This window comes from Ovis canadensis, chromosome 1 (assembly GCF_042477335.2).
Source record: "Ovis canadensis isolate MfBH-ARS-UI-01 breed Bighorn chromosome 1, ARS-UI_OviCan_v2, whole genome shotgun sequence".
Lineage (NCBI taxonomy): Eukaryota > Metazoa > Chordata > Mammalia > Artiodactyla > Bovidae > Ovis > Ovis canadensis.
The window spans coordinates 165464918-165489040 of record NC_091245.1 but is presented as its reverse complement, the minus strand read 5'-3'; the positions used below and the strand labels follow the sequence as shown (position 1 = coordinate 165489040).

The 24123-nt window shown below is 45.0% G+C and overlaps 2 protein-coding genes across 3 annotated transcripts in view; one reads left to right on the top strand and one right to left on the bottom strand.

Annotated features, from left to right (window-relative positions):
• RIOX2 (ribosomal oxygenase 2) overlaps positions 1 to 9701 on the top strand; it is a 34576-nt gene extending 24875 nt beyond the window's left edge. The window contains exons 5-10 of one of the 2 annotated variants that reach the window (XM_069550676.1): positions 746 to 849; positions 4058 to 4160; positions 5135 to 5303; positions 7113 to 7201; positions 8689 to 8772; positions 9402 to 9701. In XM_069550676.1, the coding sequence (XP_069406777.1) occupies positions 746 to 849; positions 4058 to 4160; positions 5135 to 5303; positions 7113 to 7201; positions 8689 to 8772; positions 9402 to 9560 (708 nt within the window). In that variant the 3' untranslated portion in view covers positions 9561 to 9701. The remainder of the gene's footprint in view (positions 1 to 745; positions 850 to 4057; positions 4161 to 5134; positions 5304 to 7112; positions 7202 to 8688; positions 8773 to 9401) is intronic. The other variant, XM_069550685.1, reaches the window with a different exon arrangement.
• A 92-nt stretch (positions 9702 to 9793) lies between these two features.
• The window catches only part of CRYBG3 (crystallin beta-gamma domain containing 3), a 125064-nt gene continuing 110734 nt past the window's right edge, over positions 9794 to 24123 (bottom strand). Inside the window, exons 18-22 of the mRNA XM_069550663.1 lie at positions 21945 to 22084; positions 19310 to 19433; positions 14166 to 14324; positions 12277 to 12436; positions 9794 to 11493 (exon numbers count right to left, since the gene is read on the bottom strand). Coding sequence (XP_069406764.1) covers positions 11405 to 11493; positions 12277 to 12436; positions 14166 to 14324; positions 19310 to 19433; positions 21945 to 22084 — 672 coding nt within the window. The 3' untranslated portion in view covers positions 9794 to 11404. The remainder of the gene's footprint in view (positions 11494 to 12276; positions 12437 to 14165; positions 14325 to 19309; positions 19434 to 21944; positions 22085 to 24123) is intronic.

Sequence of the window (24123 nt, the reverse complement as noted above, 5' to 3'; positions counted from 1 at the left end):
CTTTTCTTGAAATCGGACAGGGTGGGGAGGCTCACCTGCCTGAGGAGGTGAGTGGGCTGTAGTTGCGTCTAGTGCTCATTCTCAGATGCAGGGCCGCAGGGTTTTCGTCCCTTCTTCCGAACATCCGTTGAGCCCGTATGTGCCAGATGCTTAGGTGTGTTAGGCCCTGGGATACAGGACGGATGTGGGCCCTGCTTGGGAGACTGCACAGACTGTAATGGGACGGCAGGTAAAATAAAAATTATAATACAGCCACGTGCCCAGCATTGCTCCAAGAGCTCTGGCTATGTTGTCTCCTTTAATACTCCAGTAATCCTGTGAGATGTGGGCAATTGCTTCCCTTTTACACATAAAGGAACTGAGGCCTCGGGGGGTTAAGTGACATGCTGGGATCCCCAGCCAGTGAGCTCCAGAGCTGTCCCTCCTCACCACCCCCTTTGAAGGATGTAGAGGACGGGTACAGGCTCTCACCTTGATCCTGGGCTAGTTTCAGAGGTGTCTGTTCTCAGCTTACAAACAAAGAAAGTGGCTTCAGGCACTGGAAGCCTCTCCAGGATTGGGTTCATGGTAACAAACTCACAGACACAGCAGAGCTTGACCAGTGGACCCCACAGAGCCCAGCACGCAGACCACTGCCTGGTCACCACTCAGAGGTTTCTAGAATGCAGAACTGAAACTCACAGCCTCTACAGAGGACCAAGAAGACACCCTCCCCACTAACCGCTTCCCCCTTGTTGTCATCTAGCCTGGAGACTTGCTGTACTTCCCCAGAGGGACCATCCATCAGGCGGACACTCCCGAGGGGCTGGCCCACTCCACGCATTTGACCATCAGCACCTACCAAAGGAGGTAAGCACTCGCCCCTGACCTCACGTACCCAACAGCTCCACTCCGTGCTGTGGTGCCTGCGGCCAGGATCAGGAGGCTTGAGAAAGGTGGTCGCATCGCTTCTGCTTCTCCAGCCCCAGGGCTTCCTCCATCCCTGCTGACTTCCTAGTCCTGCTGTGTCCCACCTGTGCCATTGACCCTCTCGTCTGGGCCTCCTCCTGAACTGTCATGACCCCATCATACAGAACGCTGGGAGTTGCCCACATCCAGGCTACCGGGATCAGGAAGACGTGCACCGCTGTGGGTGTGGCGGTGTGTCTGTGACGCCAGGCTGCACTTCTAGTCTCTTCCCACCCCCACCCACTCACTCCATTAGAAAAGTTTTTTTATTGTGGCAAAATATTCGTAGACCATTTAACCATTTTTAAGCGTGCAGTTCAGCGACGCTAATTGCATTCACACTGTTGTGCAGCCATCCCCACTATCTGTTTCCAAAACATTGTCATCACCCTGAACAGAAACTCTGCATCACGGAAACCTCTGGGTCTCTTTTAAGGTTTCCAGTTTTTACAGTTCATTAAAGTTGGAAAGGACGTCTGGAACAGTGAGTCCTAGAAGCACATGTGCTGAAAACAGTTCCAATTAAAACCATGTTCCAGTTCAGCGAGCGCCTTGTCACATGACAGGACCCCGGCAGCGGCCCTGCCCGTGGTTTCCTGATAGCAGTGGCCTGGCTAGTCCAGGTCCCATTAAAAGCCCCCATCACTGGTTTATTCATCATGAGCCCTGGGCCTTGTAGTGGTTGCTGGGATGGTAGGCGCTGGACTGAAGGGGCTTTGGGAGGACTTATACTCTGGTCATGGTGGAAGGAGGGGAGACAGGTGTGTAGTTCCCAAACAGTGTCATGTCCCATTGTAGCTTTGCGGAGGAGTCCCTGGGAGCACAGAGGGGTGTGGTTAGCTAAGCTGGGGCATCACGGGAGCTTCAGCAATGATTTGACACCCAAACTGAGGGAGCCCAGGGGATGAGTAAGTGGAGGTGGGCCCGGAGGTCAGAGTGGGACAGGACATTCCAGGCCTGAGGACCAGTGGGTCCTCCTAGCCTCAGAGCTGTATCTTGCACAACAAGAAAGCAAGCATTCCTCTGCCTCCTGGCTTTGCAGTGAGAAGTGAACCACTGTGTTTAAGGGACAGGAGGGACTAAGTGGGAGTCTGGCCTGAAGGCAGAGCTTGTTTTAGGTTTCTCTTGTATAAAATGCCTTCTCACCATGGTTGGGTTCCTTGCAGAGTGAGGTTTCCAAGGGCGACTGAGGGAGCGGGCAGTGGGAACTGGGCTGTGGGGAGGCTGCGCCAGAAGCCCGTTCTGGACCGAAGCAGCTCTGGGCCTTGGCAGCCACGTCGCTGAGCCCCGTGAGCGTCCGTCCTCTGGTGTCCCGTCGCTGCTGTCGCTCTTCCCTGGTTCTTCCTCTTTTGTTTTTCTTGCAGCCATCAGCTGGTTTTCTGGCTCCCTTGGTTTTCACTCCATTTTCCTTCCTCGGTTCCTGATTTACTCACAACATTGGCATGTCATGAGGCATCATCAGTTACTTTTCTGACTTCCCTCCACCTCCTTGACCCCGTTAGCTTTTGCTACCACCAGGTGACTATTTCCCAGTCCCAGGGGTGAAGAACTGGTAGCTTTCCCTGGTCCCACCCACCGCTCCTGCGGTCGGCAGGGCTGGAAGAGCTGCCTGAGTTAGAGAGGATGCCTGCCGGCTGAGGACGGGCACTGTGCTGCCGACTTGTGCCTGCCGGCGGGGGCTGGGGGGGCGCTGCTAGAACAGGACAGGTGTGATGCGAGGGCCATTGCTCCCCAGAGGTGTCCTGTGCTTTGGTCTTGGCACTTCTTAAGGCATTATGGCAGGGCGAAGATTTGGCCTTTCCCTAAGCCTTCTCAAGGGTGGCATTTAGGGCCTGCTCTCTCAGATAGTGGCATGTCGATCTGACCGATTTATGAAGGTGAACCCCTCCAGAGGTGTTGTTTCTACACTGCAGCCCAAGATCCATTCTCCTAGAAGAGCACGGAGCTCAGTGTCATAACTGCACTTTAACTCCGTGAGCTACTGCTGTGTGACTTATACCTGGGACCCCTCAAAGGATGATAACATTTCACGCTGTGGTGAGGTCTGCGTGTGTCACCCAGGTCTATGTTCAGTCAAAGGTGTGAGGCTGGGTGTAGCATTTTGTCGGAAACCCGTGAGGCCACCAGGTGGGAGTGGATGCCTGGGGGGAAGTGTCCTCTGCCACTTCCAGGAGGTAAGCATAAAAGTGTTAATTTTGCTTACAGAGTGAGAGGCAAAAGTCATACTGGGAATTTCCATTTTGCATGTAGCCAGCAATTTGAAATCTGCTGGGGACACAGAGGGAAATTTTGAGCAGCTCAGAAGTGTTTATAGAGAGAGCACCCCGCAGCGTGTGCATCTTACACTGCCACACATTCAGGAGCGAGTGATTCTGAACGCCCCGGAGAAAAAGCAGGGGTAGCTGAACACTGACGCTTGTCCTGAAACGGTATTTTTGGCATCTGGCTTCTCTCTTCTACCCCAGTAAAACCATCACTGGAGTTTAACAAGTTGCAAAATAAATTGTTGATGTTGGATATTTTACTGAGAACAGTGCCCCTCTTTTCCTTTTTTAAGAAACAAAGGGAAATGTCATGTTTAACTGTTCAGATATTTGCACAGTCCAGGATCTTGCTGTTACCCTACATATATTGCTTTTTGGATTTTTTGCACATACAAGTTTTTTTAGGTCCTCTAATGATTGAGAGTTACTTTTCTGCAAAACTGTCAAGGCAGTTATGTAGTTGAAAACGTTAAAAAAAAAATTGTTCCTTTGAACTTCCTACCTTATGACAATCTAATTAATTCTGGTATCTTTACATTTAAGATAAATCATGAATAAAGCCTAGCTTCCCACCTTTAACTTGGCATGTGAGTGTCTGAGGTGGGTAGAAAGGGAAGCCTGTGATTGATAATGCTCTTAAGTTTTTATGCTGAGTGCAAAGAGTTGGACACGACTGAGCAACTGAACTGAACTGATGTGAAATTACTGGAACTCTATTTCAGGGCAGGGGGATTGGTGTGGTAGTTTGTAGCTTGAGGCTTTTATAATCAGTGTTTTTTCCACATGTCTTATGCTTTCATCGTTTTCTTTTTCTTTTTTTTTTTTTTACTTGGCATGTGTTCCAGTTCATGGGGAGATTTCCTTTTGGACACTATTTCGGGGCTTGTGTTTGACACCGCCAAGGCAGACGTGGCACTCCGGGCTGGCATCCCCCGGCAGCTGCTCCTGGTAAGGAGCGAAGGCAGGTGGGGAGGGAGGGGCAGCCATGGCTCCCTGCTCAGGACCCCAGAACCCTTCTCCCTAAGGGTGCTTCTCATCATCAGTTACTTTTCTGACTTCCCTACACCTCCTTGACCCCATTAGCTTTTGCTACCACCAGGTGACTATTTCCCAATCCCAGGGGTGAAGAACTGGTAGCTTTCCCTGGTCCCACCCACCGCTCCTGTAGTTGGCAGGGCTGCAAGAGCTGCCTGATAGAGAGGATGCCTGGAATATTATCTCCTAAGAGAGGATGCCTGGAATATTATCTCCTAACTGATGAGAAGGCTTCTCTCTACATGAGCCAAGCTTGTCTCCTCCTGGGCTGGGTGGTTTGCAAAGATGGAGTGCTGCACATTACTTGCAACCCAAAGGAACAGTGGTGGTATGCAGATGGCCCCCTTCCTGTATTTCAGGGTGGCAGCAGCGGGCCCTGGGAGCACTGACTGAGTAGATATTTGAATAACTAACGTGGCTCAGGAACTATAGCCTCAGCACACGTGCGATCCCAAGTTAGGCTCTCCCACACTGGAGAGCCTGGCCTCAGTGTGTTCCCTGGCTTTCCTGTCCACCCTGATTTTACCCTGTTGGCAGGTTTTGAGATGGTGGATGCATTAGGGCTGAGTTGAGCAAAGGTTCCTGCATGGTCTGAAGTGGTTACTTCAGACAGTGACTTTTTTCTTCAAAAGGCAAGGCCAAGACTGCACCATATTGCCAGGGAGCCCTCTTTCCAGGCAAAATGCTAAAAATTGATCTTTTTTTGCAAACGGTAGGCAGCTACAGAGGAACAGTGGTTAAGAGGACATAAAGGGGTGCTGTCCTTAAGGGAGTGGCGTGGATCCGTGTTTGTCCTGGGTGATGGTGCCCATTGCAGCACTCTGGAGACTGGGCCTGGGCAGGAACGTGGCTGCAGTCTGGGCCAGGACTCACTTCTGTGTTTCTAGCAGGTGGAAAGCACAGCTGTTGCAACAAAATTAAGTGGCTTTCTGAGGATGCTTGCAGACCGGATGGAGGGCACCAAAGAACTGCATTCCCCAGACATGAAGGAGGATTTCGCTATGAACAGACTCCCACCTTACTATACAGGAGATAGAGCAGAGCTTGTGGTGCCAGGTAGAGCTTGCTGTTTTTTTTTAGGTGGTCAGGGGCTAATGTGGGATATTTTGATGTTTTTCTGGGTGTGCACTTCTTTGAGCTGATGGGAAGTATGAAGCATTTCAGGGTGAACATGAGCCTGTCCTTAGTGTGTTGAAGTTGGACAGGACACGCTGCTTGATGGGGAATGAGAACCCTGTAGTTTGGGGTGAGGAGTATGTATTTATGGCCCCTCTGCAATTCATCATCTGCAGAAGTTTCAAGAACTTGAACACTGAAATAATCTTGTTGGAAATGAGCTCAGGGATGGGTAAAACGCTGCCATCAGCAGATACACTACAAGAATTCGCGGGATCATCACAGATCTTCCCCAAGTCCCAGGTGACTGTGACAGGTTTAAGTTACACATGATGTGGACAGACTGCTGGGTGGATGGTGATAACCAATGTTCTGGGGCACAGACTATACCATGCTCCTGTAGTCTAACAGAGCTGGGTTTATTGACTTGTAACCAGAGATAGCACGCTGCTGGGGACTGCAGACATCTCAATAAAAGGAATGCAGGGAAGGATTTTTAGGATTTGGTTTGAGTTAGGTAATTTCAAGAGGGTTCAGGAAGTCGGGCTTTGCTCTGGGTTGGATGCTGTTGAGAAATAGAAATTCTTGGATTGGGTCTCCCTCCTGTAAATCCTAGTTATATGGTTGGTAGCAGGAGGATGGAGTGACTACTGCTAAGGCAGCAGCAGTCCCTCAGGCTAGCCAGGAGAGGGGCACGTGTGGTCAGTCCCGTGGTCTGGACAGTGTCCTTCCTTTTGCCTGTTGAAGCGGTCTCGATTTTCTCTGTCTCGCCTAGTCACAGCATGGCTGTGTTTAACGCTGGGGTCTTTTAGCATGGCCTGTGTTCAGCAGAACAGGGAGACACAGCTGGGTGTGCCAGGCTGGCTCTCAGGCTGCTTCTCTTGGTCAGGTAGAGGGAGAGTCTCATTGTCACTAACTTTTCAAAAAGCCGTATCCATCACGCGTGGGGGACTAGCGAGACACACAATCTACAGGGTCCCTTCTAACATTCATTCTATGTACATGTTTGCTGTAGTCTGAGGTGGGGAGGAATTTAGAATATGTGTTTCATGCATCTACTCAAAACAGCAATTTTCCCAGCACATGGTTTAATCTTTAGCAGAGCAGTTCAGTTCTGAGGATCAGCCTATGTCCCAGTTTTCCTTGTCTTAGCCCTTACTGTCAATACTAAGTTCCCTCAACTCTGTCTCCAACCAGATCACCCTGTTAGGCTGGTCTGTTTGTAGTGGCTGCTTTTTCACTAAGTTAAATCCAATCTAGGAAAGAGAGTTGTTTCTGTGCGTTTCATTAGGTGGCTTTTTTTTATGACACAGCACTTGACCTACCTAGACTGAATAATTCGCCATGGTCATGAAACTGGTAATTGCAGGGATGGTGCACTTTGAGCTCAGGAAGTCCTTTCAGAGTCCACATGTGGAGCAAGCCAGGGATAGAAACTGGCGCGGTGAGAGCGTTCCGCGCGGAAGGCAGGGTGGCCCAGTCTGTTCTGTGATAGTGTGTGCTCCCCAGGTACTGGTGACAGCCTTCTAATGAACTTGGAAACTTCTGTTGTTATTTATCTGGTTGACATCTGTCTTCAGTGTAAGAATGAGGTCCCCTGGGATGTAAGCAGCATTTTTAACATCACTGTGAATGTCCGAGTTAGAGGAGATGCCCCGTGTTTGGATTCACCTGCACATTGTTAACTAATTTTCCCGAACAGTTGCTCCTGCAAACAGGGTTGAACCTGCTTTCTCTTGGGTTTTCTAGGTGGAGAGCTTCCGGGGTTGGACAGCACAGTGAGACTGCAGTTTAGAGACCACGTGGTTCTCACTGTTGGACCCAATCAGGACCTATCCGTGAGTATCCAGAAGGGAAGAGGGTTCCACTCAAGGCATGTCCATCACAGGCCTCAGGTTATCAGGTTGAGAGGTGGCCCTGCCCGCCTTCTCTGGGAATCTTTCCTCCTCACAGTTCAGTCCCATCGCTCTAGATCAGATTATGCTCAGATCTCACTGCTCCGGTTCCAGTTTCCTGCCCGTTGGGCATTTAAGGGTTTGTCCTTAGCCCCACAGAACTCTGCTGCTTCCCCTGCTGCTAAGTCACTTCAGTCGTGTCCAACTCTGTGCAACCCCATAGACAGCAGCCCACCAGGCTCCCCCGTCCCTCAGATTCTCCAGGCAAGAATACTAGAGTAGGTTGCCATTTCCTTCTCCAGTGCATGAAAGTGAAAAGTGAAGTCGCTCAGTCATGTCTGACTCAGCGACCCCATGGACTGCAGCCCACCAGGCTCTCCATCCATGGGATTCTCCAGGCAAGAGTATTGCCTTCTCACTTCTTCCCCTAGTTAGTGATTAATGTCTGGTCTCTGCCTCCTAATTACGGCTAGGTTGCCTTTGCCAAATTATCAGTATAGGTTTCTGGACTTCCTCTGGTGTGGGACTTCTGCCTTTATGAAAGTGCCGTGCACAACCCTAAAGCCCTTGGGAATTCTCCCATGCCTGGTGGCTTCACCCTGGTCCTCCTGATCAGGAGGGGCCCGTGAATGACTGGCGAGGTTGGGAGTCAGGGGCACCTGGATGTCCCCATAACCAGACTGTTCTAGCCATCAGGGCCAAACTTGGTGAAAACTTTATAACATATATGGAAACCTTGAGATTATATACTCCCACAGCCTCATTTTTTTTTTTAAAAAAAGCTAGTTATTCTGATAATCAGTTAGTTGGAGGCATTTATTTTAGGTCAGTGTGTGTGATCCTCATCTAAGAGGTGACCAGGAATGACTCAAAGTGCTGGAAGAGACAGTAAACTTCCCTGTGAAGGGCGGATACAGAGGGAGGGGAAGCCTACTGTAAGTGGAAGGAAGGTTTTTATAGATCACATGGCTGGTATTTAGAATTAATATTTACTCTGTGGTGTTCATAAATTGAAAATTTATGTATACCTAGGAATATTAAATTTTTCCGATATACAAAGAGTGCAGGTATGGTTAAATGAAACTTGAATGTTTCATTGGTAAGTTGAAATAGAAATGGTTTTTTCGTTAAAGTTTCTGAAGGGGCTGTTACCTTTTTAAAAAATGACTTACAAGTGCTTATTTGCTACATACAGATAGTAATCTATGAGAACTATAAGAAAAATACAGTCATTATACCTTGTATTTATGTATCTACCTGTTTACATCTCAACTTTTTGCCAGGAAGATTCTTTCGTATTCAATAAATTTCACTTAAGCACTGAGGCATTGAGATTTTTCTTGGTATTGCCCTATACTACTGGAAAAGCCTCCTAGCATCCCAGTGGTCAGTATTTTGTTGTTGACAGCTTTTTTTTTTATTTTTTGAAGGATGAAACTCAAGGGAGGATGGTTTACGTCTATCATTCCTTACAGAATAGGAGAGACACACACATGATGGGAAATGAAACAGAGGTTTGTTCCAACCCAGAATGCATGTCTTTGCTGTGGTTTGGTGCTTGGTGGGAGGACTCTATTACCTTTGATGTATGGGTAATGGGCTTTTCTGTGACTGCATTGTGGGCTTAACATTTCACAAATTGACAGCCCTTCACAGGGAGAGTTAAGTCAGACATTTCTGTAATATGTAAACACCTGTACCCACTTTAAAAGACAATAGCATGAGACCTGTGGCCTTGTAGGGGAGGTGTAAAGTAACAAATCTGAAGCATTTCAAATGACTATTTCTTTTAAGACTTTTTATTCTATTTTGATTTGGCAAGTAGGGGCTGTTTCTCTGCAATTAAAAAAAAAAATTGGGGCCACACCCGATGGCCTGTAGGATCAGATAGTGCCCCCTGCATTGGAAGGTGGAGTCTTAACCACTGAGCTGCCAGGGAAGCCCCAAATGACTAATAGGCCTTTCATGAAGTCAGTTTTCACAAGGGAATCAATCATTGACTTTTATAAGTTATCTAATTATAGTTTGTAGTTTTTGTAAATAGCTTACCTGTAACAAGTCTCATTCTTATGAAGGATCTCAATAATGATGCATTGAGAATTATGGAAAATGGCACTTAAATGACTGGTTTCTCTTTTTTCAGTCTCATGGACTTCGCTTTCCTCTATCATATATGGATGCACTAAAGCAAATTTGGAACAGTTCAGCTATTTCTGTCAAGGACCTGAAGCTGACTACAGATGAGGAGAAGCAAAACCTGGTGTTATCCCTCTGGACAGAATGTTTAATCCAAGTAGTCTAGTGCCGTTGCTGCTTTACTAGTCGCATACGTATGTAAAATGCAGAGCTTTGTGTGCTGGGGACTCCTGTTGCTTTGAGCCATGGACACGATGAATGTAACTTTGCTTACCTGTGTATTTAATAAAACGAGATCTACCTCTTACAGGTGATCAGTTGGCCATTATGTACGAACAAACAGATGTACATAGAGGAAGAGCAAATTACTCAATGCCCCAGAAAGTGACAAAAGCCATATTTTGACAAGTTTATTTAATCCAGTGTGGTAGAAAAGGCACAGCTCCAATAAATGTAAATTTTAACTGTCATTACCTGGTGTTCTTTGGAAGAAATAACTTCTTTAAAGAGCCTCACTGGCTCTAAAAAAAATTTTAAACAACAATTAACATGAAAATTTTTTAACTTGGTTTTTTACAGTGAAAATATACATACCATACCTTTGTGTATACACACCCCCCCCCCGCCCCCCCGCCATTAAAATAAAGTTACCCTAAAACAAATTTCATTAAATAACACTGCCGCATTTAATAAGAGGCACTCACATCTATGGGCAAGGGTGTTTTACAGGTGTTGTTTGAAAGATTACGAAAGAGCCTGAGATTGAAGAAAGAAAAATCCCCAAAAATATTTACATGGAAAGACCAAGTCTCTATAAAAAATAGTCAAAATAGTGGGTCTTGGAGTTTAAACAGTTCACTGTTACTTTACATTCTAAAGTGCATATAGATTGATATTTTTTAAAATATCACTGGAAAATTTAATCTTTCTATAGAAAAATAGAGCAGATATTTTTCAGCTTTACTGGCAAAAGTTGGGGATGAAGAGAACAGTTATCTTAGTGTAAGTTTAAAAGCAACTTAGGAGGGAAAAATGCTTGAGAATTCTTTAGTGATGGTGGTGATGCTTAGTTGAGACTAAGTCCAAGACAATATCCTACCTGATTTTGCTTGAATGAAAGCTATTTAAAATGGAAGTGAAAAACTGAGTTTCTTGTCACAGTTTGTAAAGGAAAATGGTATAGTCAAGGCTGAAATACTACTTGGTTTTAACTTAAAATTTCCCTTTACCTTAGGCAAAGGAAAATTTATTATACGTAGGTGACAGAGTCCTTCCTTATAAACACCTGAGGGTAGATCAGGTGAGGTCAGCACCAGGATAGATGTGACCCCTGGTTAGTGTTGTCATCCAAGAGAGAAAGGACAGCCACAGGCTATTTGTGCATTTTTAGTTTAAAGGATCAGGCAAAGAATAGCAACAGAAAACACTCCTGTATTTGCTGAGGTCCTTCCCTGGCATGAGTTACAAGTGTGAATACTTATGGTATTTCATATAAAAGCTTCAAGAGAGAACTTTTAATGCATATCTAATACAGTAGCTTAGCAGGTTTATTAAATATGTTTTCAGATATTATGAAAAAAGTATTCATCTTCTTAAAAGTATGACTTGACCTGTAGGACTTCACTTTCCTGTGCCTGGCACTCAACCACACACTTAGTTGTTAATAGCTAATAGAGGGTGATAGCATCAGCAGTTTCCTGTAACTATTGGGAATAGGATTTGTGTTTGGTAGAAAGGAGAGAAAACAGACTTCAAAAAACCTGCTCACCGAAGCTGGAGATCAAGCAGGAGTAGAACCTTCCACAGAGATCATAACGCATTCTTCACAAGAACGCTGACTAGCTGGCAAGCGTATTTTGAGCTCTTCCATGGTGAAGAGCAGCCGTCTTCACGGTTGGGGGAGAAGCCCATTCCGCTCAGTGGTCCCAGAGCCTAGGGTGGGCAGGTCCTTTCCACAGGGCATGAGGGCCCTCCTCCCTCCGTGCTCTCCCAGGGCCACTGTGGACTCTCTCACAATATTTCAATGTCCCATTTCTGTGTTTCTTCTCCCTCCAGGGGCTGGTTTACAATTACGTGAGTTTTGTCATAATAATTTCCTCCTAAAATAGCAATTCCAAAAGGAAAGATTAATTTGTTCACACAGGTGCTTAACAACTTCACAATTGTCAGAAGATTTTTGTTCAGCCCACTTGCTGGTGGGGTAGATTCATATGTCTTTATAAAAGCGATGGTCTGAAATGGGAAACTGAGGGTTAAACAGGTATATCTGTTCACCTCAAACCAGACCTCACAGGAGTGACTGAAAAGCTAAGCAGTATAATACTATATAGATGTATAAATGATGTGCCCTAAAAATGGGATTCTTAAGAACACAGTGCTCTGAGCGTGCTCTAGCTCATTGTCACACTGCATTTTTGTTTCTGCACCAAGAGTGGCTGTGACTAAGCCAATCAAAGCAACAGCACTGAATAATATTGGTCCTGACCTTGTTGAATTCAAAAGTGAGTTTAAATGATATCTACTGTAAATTTTAAGAACCACACAATTCAGAACAGAAAGTCAGAGATGTTTCTTTAGGGACCAGATGACATGTTACGGTTGGTGATGCTTCAAATTTCAAAATGTTCTCTAAGATCACATAGCAGATGAAAATTTTACCACTGTACTGATAAGAACCTTCATAGGCTTGGTCCTTAGGCTTTTGATCCCCCTATAGCTGATTGTTTTGCTTGCTGTTTGTTAAAATGGCATACCAGCTTTTTCAAGTATAATTAAAAACATTTCCCTTATATATAAGGTCTTTTACCCAGGAGGAGGTGGAGGTTTGGAATTCAAAATGAATATCCAAGGGCACAATACACTAGCTTTCGTCATAGGCCTACCTTTAACATCAAGGACCAGTTGATCACTGAGGTAGGAGCTGATGGTTCCATTTCTGTTCAGTCTCCACTTCTGCCTGAACTGCCCATGTTCGGTCCAGAGGGCGACTTTAGCTCCAGGGGTGTCTCGACCACCGATGACATCGAGACATGTGTCACTGGCCTGAAGGGTCAAGAAATACATTGGCAGTACTACATTTGCTAAAATCAGTTGGATTGAGTCCTTTTTCTTTCATGTGAGTAAATGAGACAAGCCCATCTAAAAAGAAAACAAGATCTAAAACTAAATCTAAAATTATAATCTCAGTCAACTTTTTAAGTTGTTATGGCTGAGGGAAGGCGATAGAATGGATATAAACCTACTGAATTAGAGGTACTTTTTTTTTTTTTTTCCCCTGTGATCGCTTGACTCTCAAAAACTGCTGCGGTTGGAAGGAATCATAATTTTCCATGGTACAGATGAGTGTCAGGAAATCACATATCATTTTAGAAATCACGTAAGTCTCAGTGTGGTGGTGGTTCAGTCACTAAGTTGTGTCCAACTCTTGCGATCCCACCTGTCTGTAGCCCACTAGGATCCTCTGTCCACAGGATTTCCCAGGCAAGAATACTGGAATGGGTTGCCATTTTCTTCTCCAGGGCATCTTCCTGACCCAGGAATTGAACCTGGGGTGGGAAGATGCCCTGGAGAAGGGGTAGGCTACCCACTGCAGTATTCTTGGGCTTTCCTTGTGGCTCAGCTGGTGAAGAATCTACCTCAATGCGGGAGACCTGGGTTTGATCCCTGGGTTGGGAAGATCCCCTGGAGAAGGGAAAGGCTACCCACTCCAGTATTCTGGCCTGGAAAATTCCATGGACCGTATATGTATAGTCCATGGGGTTGCAGAGTCGGACACGACTGAGAGACTTTCACTTTTGCATTGCAGGTGGACTGGACTGAGCCACCAGGGAAGCCTGAGGTATTTGCTTTTAAAAGAACATCCAGATCTGACAACAGATGGTTAAATAAAGATTTGTTGAATTAGAATTAAATGTTGAGTTAGTGTTAGCTTAAATATATAAGGTCGAGCTTGTTTTTCTTATAAAAACACTGGGTGATGTGCTGGATACCCAGACAATAATTATGTTTGAGTGCTTTTCATTTCTGTTGAAGCATGAGAAAAAGGTCGATAATCCACTGGTAACATAATAAAACTGGTGTCTTATTCCCCACACCATCAAACATAATAGGGATGCAGAAAAAGAAACCTGACTTTATTTTCTAAACTTCCTCCAAAAGCAGCAGCCTTCTTCTGCCTTCATTATCTGTTTCAACGATGTGCTTAGTTGCTCAGTCATGTCCAGCTCTTTTTAACCACATGTACTGTAGCCTGCCAGGCTCCTCTGTCCAGGCAAGAATACTGGAGTGGGTTGCCATGCCCTCCTCCACAGGATTTTCCCAACCCAAGGATTGAACCTACATCTCCTGCATTGCAGGCAGATTCTTTCCCAGCTGAGCTACCAGGGAAGCCCATTTTGAAGATGAGAAAGGCTCAATTCAATGTGTTTGGAATCACAAAGACAGCTAAATTGATCTGGGCCACAGAGTGTAACAAACATCTCAGAAAAGCACACCATCCATTTGGGTGTGATGATTTTATCACTAGTTTTAAAAAAACCATTTAGTATGTATTAGTCTTTTTACTTTAAAACAGAATTTTTGGCTATAGGAAAGTCTAGTTCCTAAGTCCATTTCAAGCTTCAGTAATATATGTCAATGTCTTGATAATCACGCAGCAGACTATTCACAGGCAGTTGCCTTAATTGTATCATGCCATTTGACTGGGGAAGATTCTGGTTTCTAAAAGACCGAAGATCAACAATCAAGCTATATGATCGGTGGGGCTGGTTACCTTGGATTTAAAGAGTCCTCGACAGTAGTGCCAGATCTGAGTATTCTTCCCGTTGTAGGGAGAGATGCACACAGAGGTTGCCCTGGTGTCGGCCACATTTCCCGTGACTGTCAGGTACCCGTCATGGGCTCGGTTCCTTATTCTGATGTACACTGCGGGCTGTGGCAGGAGGGACAGAGCCAGTTAGAAAAATACCTTTTGAATCTGGAAATCAGCCCTTTCCAAGGAAAACTTGAAGGAAACATGTGAGAGGAAACAGAATTTAGCTTATTTATATCTGTTTCAAATTTTCCATTAAAAAACCCTTATACCATTGAGCACATACCTTCACTTGTACACTCTCTACTGTCTTTTCTGAAATACACTCTTGGGAGGGTGAAAGGTAATAGTTTCATTTATTCACATTCTGCTATGACAAGGGGCAGATGCAGAATTGGGGACTTAATGAGGTTCATGCAGTAACTACTATGTCCTTGTGGGTCTGGGGAAGGCTGGGGAGTAAGAATAAGGGCAAGGTACTACCTCCATGGATGGAATAACAATTGAGCAGGCAAGGTACAATGATAAGACACGCTGGCTTGTGCTATGATTAAGTGCCAAATGACTTCTATGGGAAGTTGTGAAAAACCCAGGTAGCTGAGGGCCCTCTAGTAAGTTTTTTGTTTCTATTTATACTTTGTTGAAATTGACCTTGATATTTCAAGGAGAGAGACCTTGCATATAGGTGGTCACTATGTAGCTACTCAAAAATTGGGTAACAAAAAATTTCATCTCTTGGGCCTGGAATATATAGGAAGTTTTCAAATAAGATACTAAGTCTAGGACCTGCCGCTAAGGATCACAGTTACTGTTTATTGAGACTTAGTCCTAAATGCTCTCAGAATTAATGACCAGAACAACCTTTAAGAGAATACAAGGGACTTCCCTGGTGGTCCAGTGAAGACTCCACAGTTCCACTGCAGGGGGCACAGGTTTGATCCCTGGTTGGGGAACTAAGATCCTGCATGTTGCAGGGTATGTTCAAGAGTTAAAACCACCACAGGAAAAACAAAGTAAAATTATGACCTGCATTCTTACAAATAAGGGTTACACAGATATGGAAAAACCAGGTTTGCCTGTGCCAAAACCCTCCCTATTCACCCTGATGCTCTAAGGCCTGTGCAGAGATGCACTCATTACTCTGAGACATGGGGAATAAGAGACTGATTCCAAAGCTGGCAGTGGAACAGGATGATAAAAGAACAGGGCACATGGCTGAAGCACCACAGAAACTATTCTCTCAGCCCCAGGACTTAGGCCTCCAGTCTTAATGTAGTAATACAGGACACTCAATATCCCTGTCTTGGATCAGATGCTGGCATTCCACTTAGAACCTTGTCAAATACCAGTAACACATGATGTGTTACTGAATGAAGAAGCACTTTTCAAGCTGAGAAAGGTAAGAGCTAGGCAAGTGCAACAAGGCATTATGGTAAGCCCACCAGTGAATATTCTATTTTGAAGTTTAAGATGGATCAAATGTGAGGCTAGTTGAAGTTTGGTAAATTGGTGTCATGTTTAGCCTTCCTATGGAAATAAACATTCTGGGCACTTAAATAAGCAAATAAAAGGACAGTTTTTTAAATATGGTAATGTAAAGCAGATGAAAAAGATCTCTTACTTGGTTAAGTGTTTTAACTGTTTCAAACCACTATTTCCATATTCACAGTGCAACAGTAAGGTATTTAAATTCCTGTAATTTGTAAGTCTATGAATCATATAATTCTACAAGTCTCCTACAGTTATTAATTCTGGAGGCTTCACTACATTCTTTACAACAGTTTCCTTACCTTGTACATGTAAGAAAACAGGTGTGACCTTCACAAAGGACAGTTCCACTTATGTTAGGACCAAACATCACAGTTTTTAGTCAATTAGCTCAAGTAAGTGTCAGACTTTATTTTTCTAGGCTCCAAAATCACTGCAGATGGTGACTGCAGCCATGAAATTAAAAGACACTCCTTGGAAGAAAAGTTATGACCAACCTAGATAGCATATTAAAAAGCAGAGATATTAACTTTGCCAACAAAGGTCCGTCTCATCAAGGCTATGGTTTTTCCAGTGGTCATGTATGGATGTGAGTTAGACTGTGAAGAAAGCTGAGTGCTGAAGAATTGATGCTTTTGAACTGTGGTGTTGGAGAAGATTCTTGAGAGTCCCTTGGACTGCAAGGAGATAACAACCAGTCCATCCTAAAGGAGACCAGTCCTGGGTGTTCATTGGAAGGACTGATGCTGAGGCTGAAACTCCAATGCTTTGGCCACCTCATGCGAAGAGTTGACTCATTGGCAAAGACCCTGATGCTGGGAGGGATTGGGGGCAGGAGGAGAAGGGGACGACAGAGGATGAGATGGCTGGATGGCATCACTGACTCGATGCACATGAGTTTGGGTGAACTCCGGGAGTTGGTGACGGACAGGGAGGCCTGGCATGCTGCGATTCATGGGGTTGCAAAGAGTCGGACACGACTGAGCGACTGAACTGAAGGTAATAATCATTCTTCGTATGCACTTGTAGTCTGGCTTCTCTGTGATTATACATTAAAGCACTGATATGCATTTTAAGTGCCTTAGTGAAGCCCTCATTTCCAACCTCAGAGGATCACATTTTAATGATTCCTGAATTTCTAAACAATAATATAAGCCAAAGCAGTGCCAAGAGGCTTACCAAAAAATGGAATTATGACCCATAATACATCCATCTATGGCCAAACCACCCTGAATGCGCCTGATCTTGTCAGCTAAGCAGGGTCGGGCTTGGGGAGTGATTGGACGGAAGACTCATAATACTGTTATAGGTACCTATAGAGTTCCTCTGCTGGTTTTCAAAGCTGTGGCCTAAATAAACAAAGGGAAAATATTAAAGTATTACTTTGAAAGTAAATGTTTAGGGATAATTTCCTAATGCACAATTCAAGGATAGTAACAATGTTATTAAAAGAAACTTCCATGTAGAATCAGAGGCTACTGTTCTAGCTATCTTGAATAACAGCCAGGGACATCCTTTCCAGCAAGGGACCCCTTTCAAAAGTGAGGGAAAAATTCTCAGCATCCAACTTGGCTTCCAGAGTTTCTAACAACATGGGATTAAGTGTTACTACTAATATATCAACTAAACTGAAATCCCACTTCTGCCATGCTTTCCCCCACAGCTTTTCAGGGCAGTTCCCTATCATCCTGTGTGACAGGACTGAGGAATAAGCAAGACGCAGTGCAGGAAGATCTGTGCCAGGGAAGGGCACTGATGCTTCGTATCCCTCAGCCAGGCATCTCTGGTTCCCTCCAAGGACACTGGGAATAAAAACCTTTCAAAATAAAGGTGTCACCACAGCAACATGAGCCAGATGTTGTGTCAGTCCTCACGATGATTTAACCCTCATGGTGATACTGAGGGGTAAGCTCACCAGTGACAAATCTGAGATGCCAAGAAGTGAAGTGACTCACTCAGAGTCACACTGCTTCTGAGTGGCAGAGCTAGGATCTGAACCAACAGAACTACAGTAGTGGGAATGAGCATGGTGTGCACACGTGCATGCTCGTGTGTACACACACGTGTGTGTCTATCCATTTATCAAAAAAACATTTCTCTTTTGCATTCTTTTTGATAAACAGCATTCTGACAGGTGGGAGGTGATATTAAAAGACGGCTTTTAATTTGTGTTTCTCTGATGACTAGTGATGCTGAGCATATTTTTTTGTGCCTGTTGGCCATCTGCATTTCCTTTTTGGAAAAATGTCTCTTCAGTTCTTCTGCCCAAATGCTATGGGGGATCCTCTTTCCAGTACAGTGTCCCCAGGCTAGGGTGCCCAGTGCAGGGCTCAGACCCTCACTCCTTTGGACGAACTATTCTCCAATTATTGGGTCACCCACCCAGGAGATGTGATCTGATTATATTGCAGATCTGTCTCTCCTACTCCCAGTGGCTCCTTTTTTCATATCTTTAGTGGTAGAGGATCTTTTCTGGTGGGTCCCTCTTTTTCATCGATGGTTGTTCTGCAGACAGGTGTGACTTAGGTGTGCCTGTGAGAGGAGGTGAGCTCAGGGTCTTTCTAGTCCGCTACCTTGGTCCCGCTCCATTTTGCATTTTATATGACTGCTTTGAGCTGGGCATGTTTTCCCAACAAAAACGTAAGCTCCGGTAAGGCCTAAATCATGTCTACCCTTATATAACTTCTGTAATTATTTTTTGCATAGTATCAAACATTCAACTTACCCATTTATACATTCATTCCTTCACTGAGAAAACAGTCCCTGAGTGCCTACAGTATGCCAGACATTGTGACAGGCAGAAGTGCAGAGTGAGAAGCCCTTCGTGGGGCTTGTTGTAGAGCTAGAAAGTGCCCGATCCAACAAACACATCATTACACACCTCAGGCAGCGTCTTGTAGAAACAGAACCAGGTCTTTAAGGGTGTCATTTAGATTCAGAGAGAGAGAGAGTAAGAGAGACTTCCTGGAGGGCCTGACACTTCAGATGAACTTAAAGGAGGACAAGGAACTAGCCAGGCAAAGAATGAAGAAACTTCTAGACAGAGCCCGTAAGTGTGGGAAAGCACTCTGTGCTAGTGCATGGCACAGAGCCAGCATGTGAGGGGGAGACAGAGACGAGGCTGGAGAAGCCAGGGGGAGCCATTTCACACAGGCCATGCTGAAGAGATGAGACTGAACCCAAAGAACCGTGGGAAGTTTCTGCATCAAAGACTGACAAGCAGTAGGTGTGCAATAAATACTATGTTCGTTAAATTGCCAGGATCCATCCTGAGTATTATGTAAGCGGGGTTGGGGGGAACCAAATACTTAGGAGGTGAAACTAGTGCACTCTCAGGGTTCATTTTTGTTTCCATTGTTTGCTGCGGAGCTTAGGATACTTATTTTCCCATGAAAAGACAACAAGGTCAATCAGACTTAAGACTCAAGGCTAAAACCCAATACTGACCTTAGGTACAATTTTATGATTTAGTTTTATGATCCCATCCTAATGGGATCCTCTTGTAACATAAATGGCAAACTAAATTAAATGGTCCACTGTTCAGATGCTATGGTTTATGACATTTCTACTAGGAAACTGAGCTATATTATTAGATGATATGGTTCTTTTCTCTGTACCTGCTTCACAGGACGGAGGGAACCAATGGTTTTCCATCCACTGAATGCTCTCCAATTTGGGATCTCATTAGGCTCGAGTAGGATTTGTCTTCCTAAGAAATTGGGTCCTTCATAAGCTATCCACCTATATGAGAACAGGAAAGAAAAAAATGGGATGCTTAAAGCAATCTCTTATCAAAAATACCTTTTACTATACCATACTGGGTTCATTCGTTACAACTTCTAAGTTTGTAGATTGTTATTAAGAGAAAAATGTTGGGTATTTTCATGTTTATTTTCATTTACTTATTTTATTTGGGAGCGCCCGGTCTTAGTTGCGGCATGCGGGATATTTAGTTGTGGTACGCGACTCTCAGTTGCAGCACGTGGGATCCAGTTCCTCAACCATGGATTGAACCTGGATCCCCTGCATTGGGAGGGCAGAGTCCTGGCCGCTGGACCACCAGGGGAGTCCCAGATGTGTATTTCAGTGGAAAAACCAGAGAGGATGAGGAGAAAGCGCACTGGACTGTGGCCCAGAAGATCAGCAGGAACCTGGTTGTCTTCCTTTCAAAACAAGTTTCCCTCCAGCTCTAGAATTCTGTGTTATTTGGATAATACCAGGCTTTTCCCCCTAACATTCTAAGATTCAGACATAGACGATAATCCCTCCCTAATTACCCAGTTAAAAAATACCGGCTTCCTCTCCCGCTCTTAGGCTTGCTGTCCCACGTCCTTCAGAGCCTCTCTCCGTGGCTCTAGCAACCTCTGCAAACACACCTACTCCCACAACGGCTCCCACGAGGACTACTTAAAATTGTCCACAGAAATCCTGTCTGAACTCTTGAGACTGGCTCCTTTTCCAAATACTTCTCAGGACCCCAGGGGCCTTCCAGCTGGGCAGAGTGTCCAGGGCTTCGTGGAGTATGCCTGGAGCCTGGAGACCTATGCCACTGCACACAGTCATGCCCACTCCTTTCCACACTGGCCTTGGCTGCTTCTGCACCATGGCGTTAGGTGACAGAGGCAGGCCGGCCAACAGACTGAAAAGACCACCTGGCCCCTTGCTGTAGAGGTTTGCCAAGCCCGGCTTGAGGTGGTTATCAAGCTGGACACACAGTTATGGAAAATAAGCTGGGATCGCCAAGAGAAACTGCACTTCTCAGCAGGACCCCAGGTCATGGCACACAGTGCTTTCAGAAAGGACGCGTGAAGATGAGGTGGCTTGTTCAGACAAAGCCACAGCTCTCCACAGCCGAGATCAGGCTTGGCCAAATTACGCATGGACGAGTGAGACAGACAACCTTCCCTCCACCCCTTCCTGCTAACACAGCCTACACCGTCAGACTGGTGCACCGTCAGGATGGTATGGCCATGGGGAGGCCGGGCTGCCTCTCCCAGTCTGGTCTGCAGACTCTTTAGACAGGCAGGGAAGTCTCAATTATAAAACCGAGGTAAGGTTCTAATAAACTTGACCTCCTTATATATTAATCTAATGAATTTCACAACTGAAAAGCATTGAAGCTTGCCCCTGTTACCACCACAGATTAAAGCTGTGGGATAATATAAGGATTAAACAGAACAAAACAAAACCTGTCACTGAGGGCAGCTAGTTGTGCATGAAGTGGTATTCTGGGAGCCATTTGTAGCCTAGGAAAACCTTCTGACAGCCTTCACTCTTCCTATCCCATGTACCGATTCTCTCACAAAGAATCCAGAGCCATATAACTGTTAAACTTCATTTTCAAATCAGTTTATAGTCTCGGCTTTCTCTTTCACTATCCCCAGACAATTTAACAAGGACAGTTGATTGTCACACAATTTCAAAGTCATAAGACACACAAACGGCATCCTTATATTAATGATAGAGAGCAATGTGTGTTCTTCTGGATGACTTTTGGTACCAAAACACCAAAGGTACAGGAGGAGGGGCAGGCTAGGCTGACAGCCACTCTCAGAAATGTCCTGAGATGAAGATTTTCTAGGAAGCGTGAGAGCTGCAACTTCAGGGCCCCTCACTTTCAGGCCACTTACCATTTTTGTCCTGAATAAATATGCAAGTTCATGCCTAATTTATGTACCCATCGTTTTTCATCTCTTTTCTTAGAGTCATCTTCCCAGACTGTAAAAGTGCAGGCCCCATATGACCTGCACCCACGCTGCCCAACATCCTGCATAAGCAGCGACACTGGTAGGCAGGCTGGGTCAGCCAGGACACCGAGCATGAAAATAAGTGCCCTAGAACAAAACAGCTCTAGCATAAACAAGACATCAAATCAAAACACCAAAAAGCGCTAATAGTTTTAGTCACTTGTCTTAAGCAGGTCTCTCACCTAGTTAAGCTCACTGATTCAATTAAGTTCCTTCCAAAAGGAAAGAGGGCTCAAATTGTTACAGTCATCTGGTCCACCCACTCTAGGACCCACGCTCTGAACACATGGCAGTCCTTCTCCCAGACCACTGCCTGCTACTGCATACAGGACACAGTCCACAGTCTTCTTTTATTTGAGAGAAACTATGATTATTACATGGAGACAGAAAAGAAGTGAGAGTACCATCACACCAAGTAACAGAGGCAGTGGGGAACAGAAAGCACCTGTGCCGAGCTGACCTGCCACAGTGACTGAAGCAGGCCAGGCCCTAGCCCCATACTTACAGTCCACTTTTCACCCACACGGACTGGGTGTAGAAGTGCAGGTCCTTGTTCAGAACAGAGTTCACAGCCTCTTCTAGATGTAACTCTCTCCCCTCACAGTGTTCCAGAGCAAAAAGGCTAAGGGAGGGTTCTTCAAAAACCTAAAAGCAGAGAAAAGAGAAAGCATCACCAGAAGGTGGCTATACCTCGGTGACATCCCAGTCACAGTGCAGGGTGTCCCAGATCCACCACTTCTCAAATGCATATTGTTGATTGCTGCACCTGCTAATGATGTTATTGTCAAAGCTGCAGTGGTGAGACTAGATTCCATTAATAATGCTTATTCAATTTTTTTGAAATTAAAATTGAAATATTAGAAAAGTAGTCAATCTCACAATAAAAATAGAAACCTGTTCCAGTCACATATTAAGGTCTGAATGTGCTATAAAACAGACCATGCTTTTGGTCCTGCCAGTACTTTTAGCTGGTCACAGAATAAACACAGAATGGAACAGCACCCTCTCTTCCCAGGAGGTCACAGGTGTAATCACTGAGGATATAAGACTTCATGCTCTAGGCTCTTAAAGGTATTCCTAGGAGGGAGGAGAAGGTATTTCTAATTTAACAATAATAAGAACAAAAAGCCAGAATGCACAGGGGTGGGAATGATTTTGACATTAAAAAGTACTCATTTCCCCAACCCCTCATGTCAGACAAGAACAGAATCAATTTTGCTCTTTTTCATTCATTTGTGTATACAAGATACCATGCTAGGAGACTTTTGTGGGATGAGAAACCAAAACAAGTCAACATCCTTATGTTTGAGGCATTACTAACTAGTAGCTACACTAGGCAACGTACACTAGTACACTCCAGTGCTCTTGCCTGGAAAATCCCATGGACAGAGCACCTGGTAGGCTGCAGTCCATGGGACTGCGAAGAGTCGGACATGACTGAGCGACTTCACTTTCACTTTTCACTTTCATGCATTGGAGGAGGAAATGGCAGCCCATTCCAGTGTTCTTGCCTGGAGAATCCCAGGGATCCCACCAGGCAGTGGGCTGCCGTCTATGGAGTCGCACAGAGTCTGACATGACTGAAGCGACTTAGCAGCAGCAGCAGCTACAGCAGGAGAACTGCATAGACATCTTGAAGTAATCCAGGGTAGAAAAAGAGACGCCCCATGAAAATACCCAGTGGAAGCCCAAATTCTTTTTAGCAGAAGGCTGTAGAAATCAAGGAGGCTTCACAAACATGGTGGTGTGTGAGTTCAGTCAGTCTCAAAAGATGCCAGTGACCTGCAGAGGCCTAAGGAGAGCAGAGGAAAGGTGCTCTGTGCAGAGAAGGGGACAGAAATGCATGAGCTATGTTGGGGCATAGCAACTAAACCAATGTAGCCAAAAGACAGAGTCTGGCAGGAAACGGTGCCAGCTGCGTCCACTGTTTGCTACTGTGTATCAAGCTGCCTGCGTCCCCTTGACCCTGACAGAGCAGACAGATCCACTGCCAGCTGGGAGTCCTGGAAGGTATTTGGGCAGAGGAGGAGGAACGGGCTGAGCCAACTGTAACCCGGTACATGGGAAGTAATACAATAGGCGGGAACTGGCTGTTCGGACAACAGTAAATGAACAGTCCAGCAACAGACTCTCACTATACCTGCGTAAGACCGAAATGACTTACGAAAGTGTTATTCCTGGCATCCATGTTAGGAATAGCAAAGATGGAGAATGACTTAAAAGTCCATCATGAGGGCATGGGTTCTCCCTGGTGCATTCACGAAGGAATTCTATCCAACTGCACAAAACAGTGAGGAGATCGTTATGAAAGATCTCTGAGATATGTTCATTAGCAGCAAATACAAAGTGAAGAGTAATGCAGGAGAGCAGACTTCTTATGCTACAGTTTGTGTACAGAAGGGAAAATAATTTATGTACACACATGTATAATATGTGCTTTATACACATGAAAATTTTTCTTTAAAAAATCAAGTATAAAGCACCTCCATGGCTAATGTGTTAGAAAACTAGGATCTAAGAAGATAAAGGGAGGAGTGGGAGCAAAGTTCTTTACTGCAGGCCTTTGGTCCTTTCCGATTTTTGAACTATGGAAATACTTATTCAAAATTTAAATTGGTAATTATTGTGCATATGTTTGCATAGAAATGTAGTTTACGTGTATTTTCTTTAAATGGATTTCAGGA